Source organism: Equus quagga, chromosome 2, assembly GCF_021613505.1.
Source record: "Equus quagga isolate Etosha38 chromosome 2, UCLA_HA_Equagga_1.0, whole genome shotgun sequence".
Lineage (NCBI taxonomy): Eukaryota > Metazoa > Chordata > Mammalia > Perissodactyla > Equidae > Equus > Equus quagga.
The window spans coordinates 39,951,990-39,973,439 of record NC_060268.1 but is presented as its reverse complement, the minus strand read 5'-3'; the positions used below and the strand labels follow the sequence as shown (position 1 = coordinate 39,973,439).

Sequence of the window (21,450 nt, the reverse complement as noted above, 5' to 3'; positions counted from 1 at the left end):
TGGGGTGTTGAGGTCCCCTACTATTATTGTGTTGTTTTTAATATCTTCCTTTAGGTCTGTTAATAGTTGCTTTATGAATCTTGGTGCTCTTGTGTTGGGTGCATAGATATTTATAAGCGTTATTTCTTCTTGATGAAGTGTCCCTTTGATCATTATATATTGTCCCTCTGTGTCTCTCTTTACCTGTCTTATTTTGAAATCCACTTGGTCTGATATGAGAATTGCAACACCTGCCTTTTTTTCCTTGCTATTTGCTTGAAGTATTGTCCTCCACCCCTTCACCCTGAGTCTGTGTTTGTCCTTGGGGCTGAGGTGTGTTTCCTGGAGGCAACAAATTGTTGTGTCATGTTCTTTAATCCACTTTGCCACTCTGTGTCTTTTTATTGGAGAGTTCAATCCGTTCACATTGAGAGTGATTATTGATGCATGTGGACTTAGTGCTGTTAATCTGTCGCTCATTATCTTGTTTTCCTGCATTTCTTTTCCTGTTTACTTTAGACTACCCATTTAATACTGCAATTTCTTAGATTTTTCCTTATTTATGATTTGTGACTCTGCTCTGTACTTTATTTTAGTGTCTACCTTGAAGTTTGTATTTAGAATCTCATGTATAATATAGTCTATTCTCTGGTGGTGTCTTACTTACTTGACCAATACTCATTTAGACCCTTTGCTCTTCCCCTCCTAAATAATTATTTTCATTTTTTATTCCAACTTGTCTTATTAATTGGTAGTTAGAGTGCTAAGATCGTCCTTGTTTTGGTAGTTTCCTTACTTTTACCCTAATGCTATAATTGCATATTTGCTATCCTGTTCTGGTTCTATCCATTGGTCTCCCTAGTCTGTGGCTTGTGTCCCCTTTCTCCCTTTTTTCTTTTTTCAAGTATGAGAGCCTTCTTGAGGATTTCTTGTAGTGGAGGGATTTTAGTTACAAATTCCCTTAACTTTTGTTTGTCTGGAAAAGATTTAATTTCTCCCTCATATCTGAAGGAAATTCTTGCTGCATAGAGTATTCTTGGCTGAAGATTTTTATCCTTTAAAGCTTTGAATATGTCACTCCATTCTCTCCTAGCTTGTAGGGTTTCTGTAGAGAAATCCGCTGACAGTCTGATAGGGGCTCCTTTATAGGTTATTCTCTTTTTTTTCCTTACTTCCCTGAGTATTCTTTCCTTATCATTCCTTTTTGCCAACTTTACTACTATGTGCCTTGGGGTAGCTCTTTTTACATTGACAAATCTAGGAGATCTAAAACTCTCCTCTACACACATTTCTCCGTCGATCCCTAGATTTGGGAAGTTCTCTTCAATAATTTCGTTAAGGACACTTTCTGCTCCATTTTTCTTTTCCATATTCTCGGGAATTCCTATGATCCTTATATTCTTACTCCTCATTGAATCCATTATCTCTCGGAGATTTTCCTCATTTTTTTAAATTCTTAGTTGTCTTTCTTCCTCTGGCGCCATTCAGCCTGTCTATCTTCGATTATGCTGATTTGCTCCTCTATGTTGTCTACACGGGCATTCAGAGAATCCGTATTCTGTTTTATCTGGTCCATTGTGTTTTTCATTTCAAGTAATTCTGTTTGATTTTTCTTTATGATTTCAATCTCTTTTGTGAAGTAACTCCAGAACTTGGCTTGTTTCTCTATCTTTCTCTCTACCTCATTGAGTTTTTTGATTATAGCTGCTCTGAACTCATTGTCACTTAGTTTACCTAAGTCCAAGTCCTCAGGACTTAATTCTGTGTTTTTATTGTTTTCCTTCTGGTCTGGGGCTTTTATAAATTGCTGGATGGTAGAGGAGCGGTTTTTTCTCATGGTGGTAGAATTCAGTTGCAGTTACAGCCTGTCACCACTAGATGGGGGTCGAGAGCCACGTGTTATGAGCTCTCCGCCTTGGGGCAAGATGGCTGCACCCACTGGCTTTGCTGGGGGGGAGGGGCTGTTACTCACACGCGCCGGTCTGGGTTCAGATCAGTTCTGTTCTCTGGTCTCCCAAGGCCCTGGGTTCATGGGGTCCCCACGGATGGAAGCTTTCCCCCCGTCAGCGGGTCTCCACTGAATCAGCGGCAGGAGTCCTGGATGATCCCCCGTCACGCGGCCCCTCCCCGGCTCCTTCCCGACCCACACCGCAGCGATCGCAGACTCTAGGGGAGGGAGCGATGTTCTCTCCTACCATTCCAGCGCCTCCGAGGCCATCTGCAAGGTTTATGATCTCCACCTTCTTGGTATTGTAGGTCTCTAACGAGCTGGCATTATGTTTATTCTCTGAAATTCAGTTCTTCCAATCTTTTGTTGTATTTTGGAGGGGAGAGAATCCCAGGTTAGCTCACCCCGCCATTTTGCTCCACCCCTTCTCCTCCATAAATTTTAAAAATTTTGATGAAGTTCAATTTTTATCTATTTTTCTTTCGTTTGTTGTGCTTTAGGATCATATCTAATAAATTACTGCTTAATCCGAGGTCATGGAGATTTATGCCTGTGATTTCTGTAAGAGTCTTTTAGTTTTAGCTTTTACATTTAGGTCTTTGATCCATTTTGAGTTAATTTTTGTATATGATGTTAGGTAGGAATACAAATTCATTTTTTTTTGCATGGATATGTAGTTTTCCCTGAACCATTTGTTAAAAAGAACTATAGATCTTTTTAATCTATGCATCTTTTGTTTTTTACTTTTAACATAGACTGTTGCAAACATACACAGAAATAGATAGTATAATAGATTCCCATGTATCCATTATACAATTGTAAAAATTATATAAAAGTTCTATCATTCATATGTCATCTAATCCTCCACCCCCAGCACAACTCCTTTTCCTCTTAGAGTGCTTTAAGGCAAATCCAAGACTTTTTATCACTTTGTACATTGGTAGTTTATGTATCTCTTACAGAGAAATACTTTTTAACATAACCACACCACTAGTATTACACCCTACGAAATTACCAATTATTCCTTTATATCATACCTAGTACCTGCTCAATTTTCTCTGATTGCTAGTTGTTTACTTAGGTTGATATATATCTTGTTTCTTGTAATGTGTATTTTCCGTGCCATTTATTTGTTAGAGAAACTGGATGATTTTGTCCTTTAGGATCTCCAGCATCATGAATTTAGCTCATTGTATCCTTATGTTGACATTTAACAAGTGTCTCTATTCCCCTTATTTTTGTAACCTGATAATTAGATCTAGAAGCTTGATTAGATATTTGTTTTGTTTTGTTTTTGTTTTTTAGGCAAGAGACGTCATGGGTGGTACTAAGAAAATTTTGTTGCATTATATCAGGAAGCACTTATGTTTTATTGTCCTGCTTTTTAGTGATGTTACGATTGATCAATGAATTTAACTTGATCCTTCTGTATTAAAGTTCCACTTTTACCTTATAGTTTTAGCAACCATGGATGGTTGTTGCCTAGATTTATTATTTAACCAGGGAATGGAAAATAGTGATTTTCTAATTCTGTAGTTTCTTCTGCATTTGTTAGCTGTGATTATTCTCTAAGGAAAAAGTTGTCCTCCATCATCTCTTTGGTTTCCCAGAAATAGTGTTCATACCAGAAAAGCAGGATAAATGCTTGATTCTTTCTATTTATTTGCCAATTTTCAGTATAATGAGTTGTACTCTAGCAACCTCCAAAATTGACCAATGAGGAATTTTCTTTTTTGAGTGTCATTATGAACTCATGGGTGTTTATATTTTTGAAGTTTTTCAATCATTGCAGACACCATTCTCATATATGCTCAAATTGTTGCATCTTTGGCAAATGAGAATCTTTTCAGTTGTCTCTGATTTCCTTTTGACTTGCCTGTAGTAGTATTGTTAAAATTTTTGCTTTTGGATTTGACAAGATGTCACAAATTCATTTTGTGCAATTTCCTATGCCAAACCTGGAGTGAGTCATTTTTCCAAGGGGCCCTGATTTCGTTTAGTGGGAAATGATGTTTAGAATCCACAATCCAGAGGCAGGGGTGCACATTGCTACTGGGTTATCATTATTTTTAGACCTCTTTGGGCCAATCATCATGCCAAATCTTCTATCATAATTTCTGGATTGTCTGATACTTGTTATGTAGCTGATTCCTAAGGGCATTTCCTGGAAACAGTATTCTTTGAATTCTGTGTGTTCATAACTGTTTGTTTCTGTTAGCCTTGAAGGTTAGTTTGACAGGATAGAGCATCCTTGGCTCACTTTTTTTTTGTTTTTTGAGGAAGATTAGCCCTGAGCCAACATCTGCGGACAATCCTCCTCTTTTTGCTGAGGAAGACTGGCCCTGAGCTCACATCCGTGCTCATCTTCCTCCACTTTTTATATGTGGGATGCCTACTACAGCATGGCTTCCCAAGTAGTGCCATCTCCACACCTTGGATCTGAACGGGCAAACCCCAGGCCGCCGAAGCAGAAAGTGTGCACTTAACCACTGCACTAGTGGGCCGGCCCCTTGGCTCACTTTTTATTTCCTTGAGTGTTTAAAGATATAATCTCATTGTCTACTGGTATAAGTTGTTTGTACCAATGTCTTTTGTCAGTCCAATTTTCTTTGCCTTATAAATAACTTGGACTTTCTGCACAGATGCCCAGTGAATTTTTTTCCCTTTTAAAATCCAGTAGTTTTTACTAGACTTTGTCTTGGTATTGACATTCTGAGTTGTTTTCCCAGGTATGTGGTATACCATTTCAACATGCAGATTTAGCTTTTTTTTAAATTCTCAAAAAATTTTTGTGAATTATAGTGGCTAGTATTTGTTGTATTTCATAGATTTGGTTTTCTTTTTTGGGGCCTTCTATAATATATATTTTGTATTTAGTTTGCCTTTTATTTATCATTTTTAACTTTCAAGTTTCTTTTTAATTCTTTTTCATTTTCTCTTTTCTTTTTTCTCTATTGGTGTGATATCTTCTCCTGTGTCTCTTGTAGGTGAGTCTTCACTTTTTTCTTTCATTTCTAATTCTCTTCTGAGTTTGCTCAGATTTCTTTTTATGCCTTCCTATTACCCAGCTCTCTCATTTACGAGCTTTTTAAATTATGATTTATGATGTTTTAAAGCTTCTTTTTCTTACTTTTAGTTTGTTCTGTAATATTAGGTCACAATTTTCATCTCCTTTAGGCCATATTTTCCTGTTGTATCTACATTTTCTATAAGTATGCTGTTCATGTTATTATTATCCTCTCTTTCTTGTAATCATTGTATTGGATTTGATCAAAAGCCCTTTTCTGTGGGTCATGTTTATTTCCTGTGCATTTTAAGTGCATTATGTAACATTAAAATTTTATTAGTTCTGTTGATGTTAAGCTCTAAGTTACAAAACTGTTAAACTGTGAGCTGTTTTAAATTAGGTACCATGTCTTTTTCTTGAGCAATATGTTGTATTTAGGAGAGTGGTCCGTCCGTGTCACCTGCCATTGACACCATGCTTGTCCTATAGTCTAGGAGTCTCAGTTATTGTAAATTATATCTGCACTGTAACGTAATGTCTTTGTGAAGTCTAGCTATTTCACTGGGCATCTATAATGGAAAGATAAGTACTTCTTTAATAGGCACTAAACAGATTTTGGAACTGAGTTTGTAGGATTTTTCTCACCTCTCCAACAAAGCAACCTAATTAATGTATAGGATTAGTAGTGCTACTTGGTGCTGGAATGTTTGTGTTAATTAGTTAACCCTGATATGCTGCTGCTGTTTCTTTGTTTTAGGTTAAATGGAAACCACCCTTGGGAACTGGATGCCTGTGTAGCCATTCTACCACATCAGTGAATTGCAATGAGTGGAGGAGGAGAGCAGCCGGATATCCTCAGTGTTGGAATCCTGGTCAAAGAAAGATGGAAAGTGGTGAGTAGACATTTCAGAGAGAGAGAGAGAGAATGTGTGTGTCTGTACATGTGGGGGATAATTTTTGGTGTCTTTATAAAAATGGCATTTTATTAAGAAATAATACATATATTGCTTATATGCCTAAAGCAGTTGTTTTCAGTTATTTTCCTATCATTGTTCTGTTTATACCCTAATTCTTATTCTTGCTTCATATAGTAGTAAATTTTCCTAACCTCTGATAGCTAATATTGAGTAAGGTAAACACAAGCGTATTTAGGGAAAGAACAAATTAAAAATATATATATAGTAAAATGAACTTTCTTTTTTATATCACTACTTTCTACTAAGGAGAATTGTAAGTATGCTTAAAAATAATGAGACTGATATAATGAACCTCCATGTACTCATGCCCTAGCTTAAACAGTTATCAGTTTATGGTCAATCTTGTTTCATTGCTTTAACCTCCCTCCCATAATATTTTGAAGCATATTTCTTACCTTAGCGTTTCTTCTGTACGTACTTCAGTGTGTATCTCTAAAAGATAAAGACTTCTTTTTAAAACATAATCATGATATCATTATCATACCTAAAAAAGTAATAATTTCTTAACATCGTTAAGTATCCTTCTAGCTTTCACATTTCCCTGATTATTTTGTGAATTATTTTTAACAGTTTGAATCAAATTCAGATAAAGTCTGGATATTGCAATTGGTTGACATCACTTAACTTTCTTTTAATTTTCTTGGTTCCTTTTCATCTCTCTTCTTTTCCTTCTAATTTATTTATTGAAGAAACTAGGTCATTTGCCTGTAGAATTTCCCAAAGTTTGGATTTTTCAGATTGCTTTCATGTGGTGTTAATGTGTTTCTCTGTCTCATGTATTTTATGTAAATTGTTAGTTATATGTAGAGGCTTGATTAGATCTGAGTTTAGGTTTGTTTATTGAGATGGGGGCATTTTTTTCTTAAAGGTTACTGTGAACTTTCAAATGGAGGCACATAGTATCTTCATCATTGCTGAGGTCTATTAATTCATTAGAGATTGCACATTGCTGATATTCTATCATTCCTTTATTTATTAGTTAAAGTACATTTATAAGAGAAATTTCTCATCAACTATTTGATTATTCTGAGATGCAATTTGATTAGGAAAACAGGATAAATGCTTCTTTTTCTTAATTTGCCAGTTTTCAAAATAATGAATTGGTTCCCTAGCATCATCATCTTTTGTTTTTTTTTAAAGATTTTATTTTTCCTCTTTCTCCCAAAGCCCCCTGGTACATAGTTGTGTATTTTTAGTTGTGGGTCCTTCTAGTTGTGGCACGTGGGATGCCACCTCAGCATGGCCTGATGAGCGGTGCCAAGTCTGCGTGCAGGATTTGAATCGTTGAAACCCTGGGCTGCCGCAGTGGAGCACGCGAACTTAACCACTCGGCCACAGGGCCAGTCCCAACCCTAGCATCTTCTAAAAGTGACCAGTGAGATTTATTTTAAAGATTGGCACCTAAGCTAACATCTCTTGCCAATCTTCTTTTTTTCTTCTTCTTCGCCCCAAAGCCCCCCAGTACATAGTTGTATATTCTAGTTGTAGGTCCTTTTGGCTCTCCTATGTGGGTGCCACCTCAGCATGGCTTGATGAGCGGTGCTAGGTCCGTGCCCAAGATCTGAACCAGCGAAACCCTGGGCCACTGAAGTGGAGCGTGTGAACTTAACCACTCGGCCATGATGGTGCTGGCCCGGAGATTTTTTAAATATAATTAAGAATTTGTGGATTTAAACATATTTAATGTATTTCAGTCCATTGTAGTTATTATCCTTATTGGTGCTCAGATTGTCTTGTTTGACTAAGGAGACACCCTTCAAGTTGTCTCCTAAGTCCTCTTAACATGATGCTAATTGTCTTTTGATGGCTTCATTGCTCTAGACTTGGAATCTGCCATCTCTCCTCCTGTTAAAGGAGCTATTTTTGTTTTGGACATATTTAAATATATTTTATTGCTACCCAGTCTTTTTTTAACCAAAGTTTTAATTCATTAGCAGGTTTAGCAAAGCTATTTTAGTGGTTTCCTTAATCTATCAGCAGATTGGAAAAAGAAGATTCTTCCTTTAGAAATAAAGATTTTATTTCTCTGGTACAGTTTGAATCATATAGGTAACTGGTTCAGTGTTTTACTGATTAGGTAAATCAATAGGCTTTGAAAATTTACTTGAATAAATGTAAGAAAAGAACCATGTCATCATCATGGACTGGTGCAGGGAGCTTCTGACAATTGATAATCTTTGTGTGAGTCAGGCATGAGTGTTGCTTTGATGAGAGCTTTGTATTAAATGCTGTGATGAAAGTTGGCTTTTCTCCAGTAGACATATCAAAAGATGACAAATGAAGCTATGCCCTCCATAGTTGCTCTGTCTTGATAATTAGAGCTAATATTGTGTGGAACATTTTCCCCAAATATGGCAGAGTGGCATTTTTAGTAAGAAATCACAGGCTCTTTGCTAAGGATGGTGTTTTGGTTATCTGTTGTTATGTAACAAACTATGGGGAAAATTTAGAGGCTTAAAACATTTATTTTACTCACAGTTTGTGGATTGGGAATTTGGGAAGAGTTTGTCTGAGTGGTTTGTCTGTTAGCCATGTGGGACTAGCAGGGTTAATTGGGTTGGAGGATCCACTTCCAAATGGCTTGTTTGCTGCCACGGGGGTCCTTAGTTCCCTCATCACTGCCATCCTGGTGGCTCATTTTCTAGGACCTCTTCATAGAGCTATGACTTCTCAGAACGGTCACACTTTTTACATGGTAGCTTGCTCTTGAGACACAGAAACTACAAGGTTGGTTAAGAGACATTCTCAGAACTGGTACAGTGTTACTTTGCCATATTTTGTTGGTTAAAGCAATCACAAGATCCATCTAGATTTAAATGGATGGGATATGGACTCTACCTCTCGATGGAGGAGTGGCAAGGTTACATTAAAGAAGAGCAAAAAGGATGGGCGATATTGTTGTGGCCATCTTTGGAAAATACAGTCTGCCACAGGCCTTACCTTTGTTCTTTCCCTAATCTGCATACCCCCATCATACTAAACTGCCTGTGTGTCTCATAAGCATTGATGATATCTTAGGGCTTTGTCAAGCTCAATAAAAGAAATTAACACTCTACTGTTGTTCAAATGGCATCATAGGAATAAACCAAGGAGCAAAATCATTTACTTCAGCCTAGATTTTTTGTTCTGTCATTTGGTAAGGTTTTTTGTGAGGTAAAACATGAAGCCACCTCTCATCACAGTCCATAATTAAAAAGATATCCCTTTGGTACTGTTTATGAGTTTTTTAAGTTATACTCGGCTTTGTTTAATGGACAAAATATAAAGAATCATAAGTACCAATCAGGGCCCAAGAAAGAGCAATTTATTTAACTGAAATTAAGTTCTGGAACTTTTTTTAATCCCCAACTCATACTAGAGTTCCTCCTGTTATTCTTCCCATCACCAAACCAGAATAAAGAGGGATTGTGGCTCGTATATATGAAGCAAGGAATATTTATTTAGTAATAATTATATAGTTACCACTTTTGGCAGATGTTATGGGCAAAACAAAAAGTCGAAGGAGTGGCTGGCCCTCTCTTTGGAGAAGCTTAGTTTCACTGTAGGGGGCTGGGTCATTGAAAATGGAAAGTTAAACAACATAAGAGTTAAAAAACAGTATAGTGTGTTAATACAAGTAATAACTGAGGTATTTAGCCTAGTAAAATGATTAAGTGTTTAAGCAAATAATCTCTAGAAATTCAGAATGTAAAGAAATCAGCCTAGATGTAGTAATCAGTACAGACCCAGTGGAGAAAGAAATAGGACTTGAGGTCAGGCCTCTGGGAGGTTAGGATTTAGGACCCTATGACTCCACTGATCACTTCCTACATTATGTCATATCCTAGATATTTGATAATATGGTAAGGAGAAGACCGAGTTTAAGGAAATTGAAGAAGACTAGTTTCATGCTGTATCTAACTTGAAGTATATTACCCATCCCCCTCCCACCCCAGTTTCTCACAGCTCTACAGGTCCAGTTGTCACCAGCTCTTCAGAACTTTCTTATAATCCCTAGACAAAGATCCTAATATTCCCTAGTTAGGCTAACACATTTTATCAGGAAGAATAAATTGTTTGATGAAAGTGTTTGATCAGAGTTTATTCTTATTTGAGTGCATATATACACACACACACCCTGAGCTCTGAGATAGTTTGGAATAGGATCTGTCTGCCTCTTCTGTGGAGCCTGTTCAGTGCCTCAGAGAGGAGGGTAAATGGTGCAGAGAGGGCTGGGTTCTGGCTGCCCCACTCCTACCTTCCACCTCCCCAGATACAGATGTCAACCAGGTTCCCGATGAGATTTCAATTGGCAAAAGATCTTATGGTTTAAAAAGTCTTCAAATGATTACCTTAGAATTAAAACAACAAATCTGATTGTTGAGGGGCCTTGTGGGAAGTGAAGCTTCAGACACTGTGTTGTAATAGTTCTGATGCTGGGTGTAGACCAAATTTTAAATTGTTTGTGACTGAAATAATTTCATTACTCTTTTGTAGATAAACCTGTAGGAAAGATTTTGATGTCATTTCTAGATATTTTCTTTCTTCTTGGCATATGCATAGTTAATTTAACAATCTTGAGGTCTTTTATTATAAAATAGGGATAGTAAAATTATATGTTATTTTCTAAATATAAGAGATGAATTTGTTTCCGATGAGAATGTTCTATTAATTTTGTATGCGTATGTTCTTATTTATTTCCAGTTGAGAAAGATTGGGGGTGGGGGCTTTGGAGAAATTTACGATGCCTTGGACATGCTTACCAGGGAAAATGTTGCACTGAAGGTGGAATCAGCTCAACAACCAAAACAAGTTCTGAAAATGGAGGTTGCTGTATTGAAAAAACTACAGGGTAAGCTGTTTTGTATGATATGCCAAACAATTTATAAGTTGCTGTTGTCTTCCTGAACCTCAATTACGTTCTCTAACTATTAATTGAATATTCTGATGTCAGCTTGTTAACATGCTAAACATTTTTCTCTTAGAAATTTTATCGCTACCTAGTAGTAGTAGAAATATTGATTGCTTAGAATAATTGGACTTTGGGAATTCCTTTTCATGGTGAATAAGGATGAGAGAGAGTGAATTACCTGAAACGTTGTGCTTTAGAAAGTGTTTTCATAAGTCTGTTATGGTAAAATTTGCCTTTTTTTTTTAAACAACCAAACATAGATACCTCTGAGTTATTTCTATTCGTGTCTTTGGATATTAAACGTACTTTAATCACATTAAGGAAGCTGCCTTTAAATCATACTGCAGTATGGATTAAAAATAATACTATTTGTTACGTGTTGGTTTCATTAACTTCAGTTTCATAGAATAACTCTTTCTGACCCTGTAGTCATTTTTGAGGTCTGTTTTACTACTTAAGTCCCTATTTTTTTACTACAAGGATAAATAATTTTTTTTCTTACATCAATCCAGTGATGTAAAACCCTGAATACATTGCTAGTTTGTATTATCTTTATATTTTCACGTTAATGACATAATTTGATATTACTGATGTTTAAATGTTTTATCTGAATCAAAATTAAAAAGGGGTGATTAGCACATTAAATGATCTTATTAAGCTCTAGAAGGTTTGATTTTGTTATGGGACGTTCATTAATATCTAAAGGATTTTAGTATTAATACACAGAGCAAAGGAAGTTGCTATAACTGTTGGAAATAGCTATGGTTGGTAGAAATAGCAAGGGTGAAATGCTATGTAGTCTAGGACCCTCAAATTCACGGCCGGCCATGTAGTCTCTAGCGTAAAGGTGCTCTCTTTGTGAATCCCTGATATTTTGAATTCTAGTAAATTAGTTTCTATTAAGTTAATGAAATGTGTATTATGTATTCTGGCAACATCTGTTCTTTGAATCCTTGTCCTTTGCCTTAAGCTTTCTAATTATCCAAGTTTTTCTACCAGTTGCTTCATTTGATTAGTGAATGATGCTGATAAAATTCTGTTTAGTAGGTATTTTTAGCCCAAACTTAGCTTTCCTGAAACATGGAAATCAGGAAGACAGTGGATAGATCAGCACCCGTTGTCACTACTGAAAAAAACAGATAATTGGAGAAGGAAGAATAGGGAAAAAGATGATGCTGTCTTTTTCTTACCTTTTCTCCTTTCTCCCTATTTCTTTCGAGCTGTTCTCAGCTCAGTGACATAGAGGCCACACACAGGTGCAGCTGGAGCTACCTCTTCCTGGGTTGCACAGATCCCAGGAGATCTGTTTTACTCTCAGCCAAGCCCGTAAAGGGTATGTGAACATCAACTTGGCCTGGACAGTGCTGCTTCACCTGTCTTGCTCCTACTTGGCCCTGAGGAGATGCTTCCAGGTGAGGCAGGATACAGCTCTGTAGCCTTTTCAGTAGGTTCTCCTGCCTATTTTGGCCATGTTTTTCAGAATTCCATGTGATAAAGCTTGAAGATCAGTTTAGTATCTTTTAATGGATGAATTGGAGACCCTTGCATGCTAAGTCTCTCCTTTCCTTCTCTTTTATCTTTCATGCTATTACCTAAGATGTTTTTCCTGCCTGCGTATGACCACATGACATCCTATTCCTGAGAACCCTTCACTTTCCAAAAATAAATAGGTTTTTATCTTCTGGTCTGTATTTCAATGAGGCAGCCCTTGACTCTTTTCTTGACTTCCTAAGTTACCCATTCTACATCCTGATGCCTCACAACTTCTTTTTGTTGAGGGTGCTTTGGAATCTGGACCCTTTTGAGAACATTTTTATAGGGCTGAGCTGCTCTTGCCTTCCTGTTGGCATAATGACTTCTTACTCAGTGACCCCAGTAAGAAGGCTAATAAGTATGTAAGGAAAACATATATAACCAGAGGCTAACCCTTATAGGATTGGTTGCTTTTAAGTTGATGTTCAATTTTTGATAGCTGGTATAAGGATTTGTTTCTTTAAAGATAAAAGGATACTTTAGGATGAATTTAGCCTAAACTCTAAATTTTGTTGTTTTTAATAAATCATTTCCCCTTTTCAAAGTCCCAGAGTATCTGTGCCTGGATTCCCTCAGTTCTCAATTTTCTCTCAGTCTTTTCTGTACTTAACAACCCTAGATTCCTCAGATCATGCATAACTCTCATTGGTAGCATGTTCCTTTCTCATTGGCCCTAAAGTGTGAAGGCCTTAGCAGTTTACCCCATCTTTTCTTTTGAATGACCTTCCCCATGCTACTACATCAGATTACTCTTTTTTGAAAGCTCTCTGAACTATTCTGGGTGTATCCTGCGGTTCTTTATTGAATCAAGCTAGACTCCTGGATTGTATTTGGTTTTTATAAATGTGTTTGAATGTTTTAGCCACTTCTAAACTAAACTGTCTGTGTATAGGCCTATTAGGTAGTACTTCTACACTTTAGAGAGTTATTACTCTCTAAAGTATCGCTCCTATGTAGAACCGTAAAACTTATTAAGCTTTTCTTTTGATTAACATCATTGTTCAGAGATACCTGAGATCTTGGAAATATCTCAGAGATATAACCATTTATTTGTGTTTTTTTGTTCTCTCCATTTGTGACTATACTGTCTTCAGACTGTTGTTTTTCACTTTGTTTGCTTTGAAACTCTCTGTGCAGAGGGGATAATTGCCTCCCTGATCTGTTAGATTCTTTTTTTTTCTCTTCTCTCCCATCTTAAATAAGTGTTTTATGGTGACATCCTATCTCCACTTCACCATTTTCATGATCTCTTGAACTGTATTTCACCACACCACTTTTTTTTTTTGATAGTTTTATTTGCAGTGCTGATATAAGAGAAGAAAACCTTCTGTCCTATGATTTCAAATCTGATCACTAGTAATTCTGCAGTACCTCAGGAACCTACCGTCAATACTTTTTAAAAAGTTAGATTTCAGGGCTGGCCCTGTGGTGTAGTGGTTGAGTTTACACGCTCCACCTCGGCGGCCTGGGGTTCACAGGTTCTGATCCTGGGTGCAGACCTATGCGCCACTCATCAAGCTATGCTGTGGTGGTGTCCCACATATGAAACAGAGGCAGATTGCCACAGATGTTCACTCAGTGAGAATATTCCTCAAGCTAAAAGAGGAAGATTGGCAACAGATGTTAGCTCAGGGCCAGTCTTCCTCAAAAAAAAAAGGTTAGATTTCCATTCCATTCATAACAAAATTTGATACATGTCTAGAATCCTGTGGTGAGATAGGCAAATCTTGAATTTGCTTTTTCCCCTTATTTTTTATTATGAAAAATTTCAAATATACACAAAATAGAATTATATGATGAACATTCATGTGCTCAATACTCAGCTTCAGTAAGTATCAGCATTTGGCTCATCTCGTTGCATCTGTATTCTACTCGTTCAGCATTTTTTCCCACCTTGCTGAAGTATTTGACATCATATCATCTATAAATACTTCAGTGTGTATCTCTATCTAATAGATAAGGGCTCTGCTCTTTTTTTTTTTTTTTTTAATGAAAATATTATTTCATAGAGTCATGAATTACCAGCCAGACAAGGAACTTGTGGGGTTGAGGTTGGGGGTGTTTGGGGATGTCAAAATTTGACAGATATTATTTTGCCTATGAGAGCTTTGTTGATAATTGATGATTTTATGAATCTATTAGATTGTATCAATTAGAACATAGAAAGCCTTAGCCACTTATCCCTCACCAAAAAAACCCCAAAAAGAGTGGTATGAGAACATATTAGCGGTAGTGTATGTTAAACAGTAGGAAAATTTGGGGGACCTGTATTATTGAAAATGTGAAATAATAAGGCAGTGGAAACTCCTCAGGTGACCAGTTTTAAGAATAGATTGGAGAACCTCATTAGAGAGGAAGCCCGTGTTCCAGTTTTTCTTTTTTTTAATTAATAAAACTTTACTTTTTAGAACCATTTTAGGTTTACAGAAAAATTGAGCAGAAAGTACAGAGTTCCTAAATACCCTCTCCCCAGCTACAGTTTCCCCTATTAGTAACATCTTGCATTACTGTGGTACATTTGTTAAAATTGGTGAGCCAATATTGATACATTATTATTAACTGAAGTCCGTAATTTACATTATGGGACTCCTTTTTTAATAACATAAACACAATAGTCTTAAACACCTAACAAAATTGTTATTTCTCAGTACCATCTAAAATCTAGCCAGTGGTTAATTTCTCCCCTTGTCTCAAAAATATCTTGACAAGGTTGTCTTGTTCAAACCAAGATTCACAGACATGGTGGACACATTTCATTTGATTGACATGTCTCTTAAGTCTCTCTCAATCTATAAGAGTTCCCCTACCCCCAACTTTTTTTCTAACCTTGCCATTTATTTATTGAAGAAATGAAATTCTTAGCTTAATAGAATAGTCCAAATTCTGGATTTGGCTGATTGCATCCTTGTGGTATCTTTTAACATATTCCTGTATCCTCTGTGTTTTCTGTGAATTGGTGGTTAGATCTAGAGGTTTGACATGCATGTTGTTGTTATTTTTGGCAAGAGTACATTATTTAGATTCATTGTTTCCATATGGGTTGCAGCATAGTTATTTTTCTGATTCTTTTATTGCTTCCAAATTTCTGAACTGGAATTATTGTACAAAGTAGAACTTGATTTCATCAGCTGTTTGTTTCCCCTGAAATGTAATTACTGCAAGAAGGGCAGAATAAAAGCTTGACTTTTCTTCCCTTTTATTTACTAATTTTCAGAATAATGAGTTGTGCCCTTATGTGACCAGTGAGTTTTTTGTTTTGAGTATCACTATGAACTTATGGATTTTTGTGTTTTATTTCAACCCATTGCAGTTGTTATTCTTTTGATGCTCAAGTTCTCACATTTGACTAGTGGAAGCCCTTTCAAGTTGGCTGCTGTTTGCTTCTGATAGAACTCCAGCATTCTGTGATATCATCCTTGCTTTCTGGCACAGCACATGTTTCAGGCATTCCTTGAACTTTCCATTTGCCATAGTTGGAATCAGGAATCCTGTTTCTCAGAGCAGCTCTGCTTCCTTGTATTGGGAAACAACTGAGACCACAGTATGTGCACTAGGGCAATAATGCTATTGAGCCAATACAACTCTCTCTATAGGTTTTAATAAGTACTGGATTTTGCCTGGTTTATTCTTATGTGCACTTTTCAATTTGTTTCCATTGTTTATTTTTAAAAATACATTTATGTTCTCTTTTAAATTGCAGGCCTCTTACAGGACAGGAATTATGTACATTTAAACTTGACATTTGTGCTTAGTAGCAAAATGATAGCACACAGTAGCTTTGTATTTGGTGATAGCGTACATTTCTAAATGGAGATGTGGGAGAATAGGATAACAACTCTTCTATTTTTGGTTGTTATTTTTTTCCTCAGCTTCATTTTTTTTTTTTGGTAAGAAAAAGAAATAATGAGGTCTGGGATAATTTGTTAAAGAGTGCTTATAAATACTAATTGATAAAAGTCACCTTTGGATGACTGGGGCTTAGATTCTTAAAACCATGTTAGATAGAGATTCAACTCTTCCTTGTTATAAAAGATAGTCACTTGGATCTTCCAGAAAATGATATCTATTTGGTTTAGAAGGTTTTATCTTTGCATATAGGTGAGTCTAATGTTTTGGGAATTCAGAATATTGTCAAATTACTATAATTTATACTTAGTATATCTTTTCATCAAAGGAAGTTTTCCTAGGATCTTTAAAAGTTTATGTTTTGTATACTTGCTTACAGTTGGTATAAAAATATATACCTAAGCATAGAAGTAGTTTCTCTTTAAAAGTTTGCTAAAGGACCAGTCCTGGTGGTCTAGCGGTTAAGTTCCATGTGCTCCACTTGGGCGGCCTGGGTTCACTTCCCGGATGCAGACCTACACTGCTCTGTTAGCGACCATGCTGTGCTGGCAGCCCACATTTTGAAAAATAGAGGAAGATTGGCATGGATGTTAGAAGGACAAATCTTCCTTAGCAAAAAAAAATTAATTAAAAAAATGGCTATAATTCAGATTTCTCACTAATACTTATGTGTATTCCTCCATAACGTGTTCAATCTAATGGAGTTTATTGTATTTAAAAATTGCTGGTTAAATCAATGAATGACTAAAAAGTTGTCCGGCCTTTCTTTCCCATTTTAGCTCTTTACCTCATGTTGTGAATGATCAGCATCATCTTATCTCTTGGGCCCTTTCAGAGTACCAACTTGAGTAAAACTGAGGTTTTTCTCTTTATGTATTACCTTGGATGGGAAGGTAATTAAATAAACACCTACTTAATTATTTAAAAGTTTTTCTCCTCTAAATCTTCTAAAAACAGGTGAAGATCCTATTAATATCAAGAAATAAAAGAGTAAATGCCATTGTTTGATAACCAAATACTTTTATTATTCTCCTTTGAAATAGCTGAGAATTAATTTCTGTTGCCCCATATAAATGCAGGGAGGGGCTGGCCCCGTGGCATAGTGGTTAAGTTTGGTGTGCTCTGCTTTAATGGCCTAGGTTCATGGGTTTGGATCCTGGGTGCGGACCTACACTACTTGTTGGTGACCATGCTGTGGCGGCAACCCACATACAAAATAGAGGAAGATTGGCACAGATGTTAGCTCAGGACAATCTTCCTCAAGCAAAAAGAGGAAGATTGGCAACAGATGTCAGCCGAGGGCAAATCTTCCTCAGCAAAAAAAGATAAATAAATAAAATAAATGCATGGAAAAACTACATTTTTCCTTATAGCCCATAAAGAAGAAGTGATTTTGACTTCCAGGGACTTTTTTTTTTACCCTGAAATATTGGTCCTGGATTTTATTTTTGCCTTGGAGACTGCAGCACAAAAGCTGAGGGTTGGGAAGAAGGGTTACTATTGCAGAAGAGTAGCTGCATGTTTTCTGCCTTCCGTATTTGAAGTCTCCAGCCACTGCCACAAAGTATGACTACTTCTTTCCTCGGTCATGAGAACGTAAGAGATATGTAGTTTCCAGATTAGACCACTGGTCTATCCAGTATAGAAAACTGTCTGTGAAAGTTACTCCCAAGTTGCTTGCCTTCGTTTTAGGTTCATCTGTTCCATCAAAGGGGTTTAGAAGGTCTCTGATAACTCCTTTTGTGGGAGAGCCGTAGTAGTTGAACTATGGGAGCTAAAAGGTAAAGATAAACCCTTACCCCTCATTATATCCTTTAACCTTTTGTAAATTTTTCATCTGCCCTTTCATTTCTTTCAACCTGTGCATTTTTCCCCTAAAGTAACTTTTGCTTGCCTTAGTTACGACTCATCTGTTTCATCAAAGGTGTTACGGGATCTCTGAGAACTTTATCTCTTCATTTTTACATTTCCCTTCTTGAAAGGTTTCACATTATCTGCTAGCTTGGGGATTTGTCTGTTCATTACTCTGTTTGGGTTTAGAAAAACGACATATAGGAAATAGAATAGGCGTAGATTAAGGAGCAGAAATCCATTTTCTTGAAAGAGAATGTTAAGTATATCTGTGTGTCTTTGTATACATGTACACACATATATTTATATGTACTTTACATGTACAAAGAAAGGCTGGAGTCATACAGAACTCAGGAAGCCACTGGGAATGGTTATGTTTGCGTATTGGAATTAGGGGGACCAGGAAAGGAGAGGATCTTTTACTTTTTTCCTTTATACCTTCAGTGCTGAAGAAATTAAAAAGAATACAAACTTTTTTTGATAGTAAAAATGTAATATAATGATGATTATAAATATCTTCAAAATCCATTCTTACTGTTTATCTTCTCTTTAAATTTCTCAATGCTTAAAATTACATGGTGGGCCGGCTCAGTGGCCTAGTAGTTACGTTTGGGCATTCTACTTCAGTGGTCCAGGGTTTGCCAGTTTGGATCTCAGGCGTAGACCTACACACCACTTATCAAGCCATGCTGTGGCAGGCGTCCCACATATAAAATAGAAGAAGATGGGCATGGATGTTAGCTCAGGGCCAATCTTCCTCAGCAAAGAGAGGAGGATTGGCAGTGGATGTTAGCTCAGGGCTAATCTTCCTCAAAAAAACCAAAACATGGTAAATTAGTACAATGTAATGTAATTAAAAAACTCTTTTGTGTTGTGAACTTATTTTATAAATGGTTGGTAATATCTTATTTGTAGGGAGATCTATAGCAGTGTTTGAGTGCTGAGTGTTAGGCTCTTTCTTGCTTACCTTGTTTTATTATCTTATATCTAGTTCATATGTAAGGCCTCCTTCCATCTTTTTTACAACCCTTTTTAAGGGTGTAAGTGTTCACGGTAAAAAAAATTTAAAAATGAAACAGAAGAGTAAAGTGTAAAAAAGTTTCCTTTCTCTTAGCTCCTCACTCTCCTTCTCCAAAGTTAACCACTGTTACTGATTTCGTGTTTTTTCCCAGAAATATTCAGTACGTATTGTAATCTATCCACACACATATATATGTAATCATATGATATAGGTATAGTATATATATAATCATGTAGAATCATAACCATATATAAGGTTATATACCTGGGTATATGTGTATATCTATGTGGATATATAGCCATGAGTATATATGATATATATAATGATGTGATTGTGTGTGTATATATAAAATCTCTCTCCCTTACTCACATCCCCCAACAACATGTGGAATCATACTAGATATATATACTGTTCTGCAACTTGATGTGACCCCTTAGATTCAGACAGTAAGACTCATTTTTTATGTTCTGCAGTGGGACTAATCCTTCAAATGTGCCGATTAGATCATGTCACTCCCCAGCCTTTGCTAAAACACTTCAGGGCCTTCCTTTTCTCAGGTAGAGTACACCCATCTTAACATAGCATAGAAAACCTTGAATTGACTCCTGCCTGCTTCTCTAGACTCTTTTCTTGACTCTTTTGGGCTTACTCTCAGTTATCTTGAACTTTTTTCAGTTTCTTAAACAGCTTATGGCCTCTTATCTGCAATCTGCTTCCTCTGTTGCATACTTTGGATAACTCCTACTTTTTTTTTCATCTTTTAAAAAATTTATAACAGTCCTAGTGTTTATAAAAATCCATAGGTAAAGTAAGATTTAAAGAAATAAAGCAAAGTACAATTGAGAACTTCAGTATTTTTTCCTAAGCATATAATATCCGAAGTATATATGCTTAAAAAAAATGTGATCCTACTAGCTTGTTTGCTCCCTTTTCCTCTATAAGGTTATTACAGGATTTATTTATTTTTAATTTTTTATTTCTTATAATCAAAGTTATACAAATAGTTTAAATAATCAATCAGTTCTACAAAGTTTGTTATGAAAAACAGTAGTCCAAATTCTGGTTCCGGATAAGATGGAGTAAGCACACTTCACCCTGTCTCTCCCACTGAATGCAGCTATAAAACCTGGACAGAATGCTTGGAGTGGCTATTTGAGGACTCTGAAAAATAAATTGTAGAAGGCAGATTGGGGAAGAAGACCAGAATTCAAAGTACCACTGAGCCGGCGGTGAGTTTGCCATTTTTTTTCTTCCAGTATGCCCCAGGCTGAACTTACTGTATCCTGAAACTTGGAAGTGAGCATTATTAACACAGACAGAAAAAGCTCCAGGAGAAGCCCTGTAGTTCTGACTCAAGAAGTCAGAAAGGGATCTCTTTTTTCTTCTTTTTTTCCTTTCACTCTCTTGCACCCCAGACCTCAAGCAATCCTTGGCAGCTGCTGCAGTGGCCTCAGTGAGGGCAGGCAGGAGCCTAAATCTCAGAGGAGGGGAACTTTCCTCTCAGATTGGAGGAGCTGTGGTCTCAAGAGATTGGGGCGAATTTCATTGCTTTTCTTCTCCCTCTGCTCCTCTGTTGCTTGGCCCTGATGTCGGCAGAGTCATGGGAAGTACACAGCAGAATGGAGTTACTGAAGCCCCAGCTTTCTGCTGGAAGGCTGGAAAAGGGGAACCCCCGGGAACTGAAAGACTGCAAGAGAATGAGGAGCTTGGGAAACTGACCACGTAAGTTGCTTACGGACTCCTGAGCTGACTTCTGAGCTCTGGATGTATGAGCCTGATCCTAAACAGCATACATAAATGTTGAGGACTGAATTATGGGATAGACCACCACCACCCAAGCCCCAAACTGGACACTGCGTGGGACAGTTATGTAATACATTCAATATGACTACAAAGGCTTTGCAAATTGAATAGAAATTGGAAATACAACCCAGAAGGCTGGTCAGAACTTGATGTGTGAACCAAACTGTCAATTACTGGCTAAAACAGAAACACCAACATTCTCAGTGGGACTTAAACAAGATCCAGAGTCTCATAACCTAATATTCAAAATATCCAGAATACAATTTAGAATTACTCAGCTTAAAAAGAACTAGAAAAATCCATACTCACATGGGAAAAGGCAAAAAAATGCCAATGCCAAGATCACACAGATGTTAAAATTATCTCAAAAAGACTCTTAAAATTAGCTATTATGACCATGTTCCAGGAATGAGTGGGAAGATAGGAAGTCTCAGGAAAGAAATAGAAGATATAAAGAAGAAATAAATGGGAATTTTAGAACTGAGAAATACAATAATGGAAATTAAAAACCTCACTGGATGGGCTCATTATCAGAGTGGACATGACAGATGAAAGAGTGAACTTGAAAATAGATCAATAGAAATGATCTGATTT

At 36.7% G+C, this 21,450-nt stretch overlaps 1 protein-coding gene across 6 annotated transcripts in view; it reads left to right on the top strand.

Annotated features, from left to right (window-relative positions):
* Nucleotides 1-21,450, top strand: part of TTBK2 (tau tubulin kinase 2) — a 140,770-nt gene that overhangs the window by 24,046 nt on the left and 95,274 nt on the right. Inside the window, exons 1-3 of one of the 6 annotated variants that reach the window (XM_046649692.1) lie at nt 10,619-10,742; nt 12,023-12,214; nt 20,171-20,282. Coding sequence is in view for 3 of the 6 variants with exons in the window: in XM_046649669.1 (XP_046505625.1) it covers nt 5,759-5,827; nt 10,595-10,742 (217 nt within the window). In the remaining 3 variants the exon portion in view is untranslated. Of the gene's footprint in view, nt 1-5,691; nt 5,828-10,594; nt 10,743-12,022; nt 12,215-19,526; nt 19,611-20,170; nt 20,283-21,450 lie in introns of those variants that run through there. The other 5 variants (XM_046649700.1, XM_046649669.1, XM_046649687.1 and 2 more) reach the window with 5 other exon arrangements.